At 34.8% G+C, this 3,758-nt stretch overlaps 1 protein-coding gene across 1 annotated transcript; it reads right to left on the bottom strand.

Moving 5' to 3' along the window:
• Window positions 1-1,835: 1,835 nt before the first annotated feature.
• LOC146080113 (olfactory receptor 6B1-like) lies at window positions 1,836-2,798 on the bottom strand. Its single transcript, XM_083187028.1, has one exon. It carries the CDS (start codon window positions 2,796-2,798, stop codon window positions 1,836-1,838), a length of 963 nt encoding a protein of 320 aa, XP_083043154.1.
• Window positions 2,799-3,758: the final 960 nt, after the last annotated feature.

Here is a 3,758-nt window from a genome sequence, read left to right as displayed (position 1 = left end):
CTGGAGGGCCGGTGTTGCCCAGCCCTGGGCTAGTAGGATATCTTCGTGAGTGGGAGATTTTCTATGCTCATGGGAGATCTATGAGGATTGTTCTGTGTTAGGGGCAGATCTGTAATTTTTTGGCAACCCTTCATAAGATTGACTTTCATATTATGGACTGAATAGCGGCCCTGGTTATAGAGTGTAGTAGACAAATATTGACTAAAAAGAAGTGATATCACAAAGCGTAATCCTTGTTGATGCACAAAAAGCCTTCCAATGGTCAGATAAACTGTATTATTCTATTCAGAACAATAATAGCAGCTACATTTGTTTGAGGTCTCTTAATGATCCTTCTCCAAGGACTTAGGGGCAGATATAACCAGTATGTTTAGGTAGATGAAGAAGTCCACATGATGCTGCAGGGTGACAGGCATCTAGATTCTTGCAAGGGGGTGAAGAGTAATGGCAAAAGTAACTTGTTTCTGTGGGTCACAGACACCAAGCCTTCATTTTATGTTTCAAAGCCATACAACATAATAAAGATAGGCCACTGTTTTGCAGTGTAAAAGATTGTTTTATGGCATTATCTCTGTTTTGTAAAATGTATTTCGCTGTAAATGTTCCTATACCACAAGTTAATTCATTAGATTAATAATACAATGCGGCTTCTATCTTTGGCTTAATAGAAATTACAACACATCGCTGCCTACTTAAACTATGGCCCTTATTCAGATCTGATCGCAGTACAAATTTGTTCTCAAAATGGGCAAAACCATGTGCACTGCAGGTGGGGCAGATGTAACATGTGCAGAGAGAGTTAGATTTGGATGGGGTGTGTTGAAACTGAAATCTAAATTGCAGTGTAAAAATAATGCAGCCAGTATTTACCCTGCACAGAAACAAAATAACTCACACAAATCTAACTCTCTCTATACATGTTACATCCGCCCCACCTGCAGTGCACATGGTTTTGCCCATTTTGGGAACAAATTTGTACTGTTATCAGATCTGAATAAGGGCCTATATTGCAGGTATAAAAAAAAAAGCAGGACTATCAAAGCAGGACTAGATATATAAACAGGCGGATATGGAGCCCATTTATCAATACCCATGGGCATTTTTAAAACCCCCTGTTCATGGGCCATAATTAATTTAAGAAAAAAAGACAATAAAAATGAATTCATTTACTGCAAGGACCAATGTTTCTTTATGTTTCATATATTAATATAATTAATATTAATAACGTATCTTAATGATTCTTATACATAACGTGAATCTACATTGACCATAGAAATGTTACGTTAAAGAAAAAACAATGACCAAATTCACAACAAATAATATATATTTGTTATATGCATAAACAACTGTAGTAATAAAAATTATTTTATATATAAAAGGTTTGGATGCCCATTTTTTTCATCCATAGTTATAAAAAAAAAAAGGAAAAGCAATAGTGTAAAAAGACTCCAACAGCAACACACCAGCATGTTGATGGATAAAAGTCCACAACAGGGTTTAGGGCCTTACTCTGGTTCACTCTTAGAGGTAAATTCCTTCTCAAATGGACAAAACCACTGCAGGTGGAGAAGGTATAACATGTGCAAATCTAGAATTACATTTGGGTGGGGTTTTTCTTCAAATTGAGATCTATATTCCAGTGTAGAAATAAAGCAGTCAGTATTTTCCCAGCACAGAAACAAAATAACTCCCCCAAATCTAATTCTCTCTGCACATGTTACACCTGCCCCCCTGCAGTGCACATGGTTTTGTCCATTTGAGAAGGAATTTGAACCAGAATAAGGCCCTTAATGCTTTATCCCCTCTCTCAGACAACTGAAGTAACAGCATTCCTTCTAGTGTTTTGCGCAGGGGAATATGTTTAGGAAATTTGTTTTGCAGTTGAAATATTTTGCTAGAATTTCCCAAATTTCTTTGTTTCTTAGACAATAAATAAAAGGATTTATCATTGGAGTAATAACAGCATACAACAGAGATATAATCTTATTCATGTCCAAGGATTTGGCTTTTTTTGGCCGTGCATAAATGAAAAGCGTTGTTGAAAAGAATATGGTGACTACTGTTAAATGAGAGGCACAAGTAGAAAATGCCTTCTGCCTTCCATCACTGCTTGATATTTTTAAAATTGTGTAAATGATGCAAATGTAGGAAATAGTGGTTAGTATTAAAGGGATGAGGAGAATGACCAAGGCAAGAATAAAGTCCACCAACTCCGCTAATGACATATCTATACATGCAAGATTAAGTACCGGAGATATGTCACAGAAAAAATGGTTAATAACGTTTGGCCCACAAAATGTTAATTTAGATATAAAATATGTTTTTATTACAGTGATTGTGAATCCTGATATCCAAGAAGTTGAAGCTAACTGAATACATAAATCTTGGTTCATAATTCTGACATAGTGCAAAGGATGACAAACAGCAATGTACCGGTCAAATGCCATGACCGCTAGAAGAACACATTCTGTGCACATCAGTGAGATGAAAAAGAAGAGTTGAGTCATACAGCCAAAAAACGAGATGGTCTTTCGCTCTGTTAGAGTATTGACCAGTAAGTTGGGAACAGTCACCGAAACATAACAGATCTCCAGGAATGACAAATTACTAAGAAAGAAATACATGGGTTTCTGGAGTTTGGGGTGTAGCTTTATAGTTGTAATAATCATGATGTTTTCAGATATAGTAAGAATATATACAATGAAAAAAAATGCAAACAGGATTATTTGCTGTTCAAGTAAAGAAGGAAATCCGAGAAGGAAAAATTCTGTAAGTTCAGTTTTATTATTATTTTCCATTTAGATTTATTGTATCTGTGGAAAGTAATCATAAATATAATTAGTCAAAGAACAATATTATAAACAGAATGTGGAACCCTCTAGTAACACATATGTTCTTACACATTACCCATAGTATATTTGATGCTTGTGATTAAAAAAGGCAAAAAGTGAAATACATTTTTAGTTTTTCGCTATTCTGTAAAATAAAATTAGCCTTAAAGTCTATATTTTTTTATTTGAAATTATTGGAATTGCACGGATTGTCCAATGTTGACCTCCTTGATACCAAGATTGACAGGTTTTTCTGTGTTTCTTGTTAAATAACTAAAAGAAACACAGAAAAACCTGTCAATCTTGGAATCGAGGAGGTCAACATTGGACAATCCGTGCAATTCCAATAATTCCAAGCGCATAATAGGAGACTTCATCTGCAACTGAATTGAGCAGTTGGCAAATGTATTTCAGCCATAGAAATTCAAAAAGAGCTTTGTGAAAGGAATAGCGGCATATTTAATATTTATTCAGAGTTGGTGCCAATATGTAAAACTTCTTATTTACTCTTTTTGTGCCAATAATAATTTGTAAGCCACATGAATGAATGAATAATTATTTATTTTTGCTTATATTAAATGTGTATGCCTACTTTTTATACCTTAATCTTCTACTTTATTAATTTATTTTCTAATTCTCTAATTAAATACGCAAGTCCTAATACTTCTTGATTTATGTTCTTATGCTATTTACTGGGACTGTCACCCCCATACCAGTTGCTATTGACAGCATGTTGGGAAAATTTTTCTTTTTGAATGCATGAATAATCCCATCAAGGAACAGGAGCTTGTCTCAGCTAATGCAATCACTTTACACCTGGGTTCCAGACCTGGATGTGCTACTGCATTTACTGTTAATCCATAGGCTACAATGACTAATGCCATCTGAAAATGACATTAGCTACACAGAACTAAACTGGTTCATGTG

Source organism: Crinia signifera, chromosome 1 (genome assembly GCF_055691185.1).
Source record: "Crinia signifera chromosome 1, ASM5569118v1, whole genome shotgun sequence".
Taxonomy (NCBI): Eukaryota; Metazoa; Chordata; class Amphibia; order Anura; family Myobatrachidae; genus Crinia; species Crinia signifera.
The sequence above is the reverse complement of the archived record's forward strand: the minus strand, read 5'-3'. Positions and strand labels throughout refer to the sequence as shown.

Bases quoted from the DNA above. Each gene is read 5' to 3' on its own strand.
- LOC146080113 (XM_083187028.1), bottom strand. From the start codon at position 2,798: ATGGAAAATAATAATAAAACTGAACTTACAGAATTTTTCCTTCTCGGA.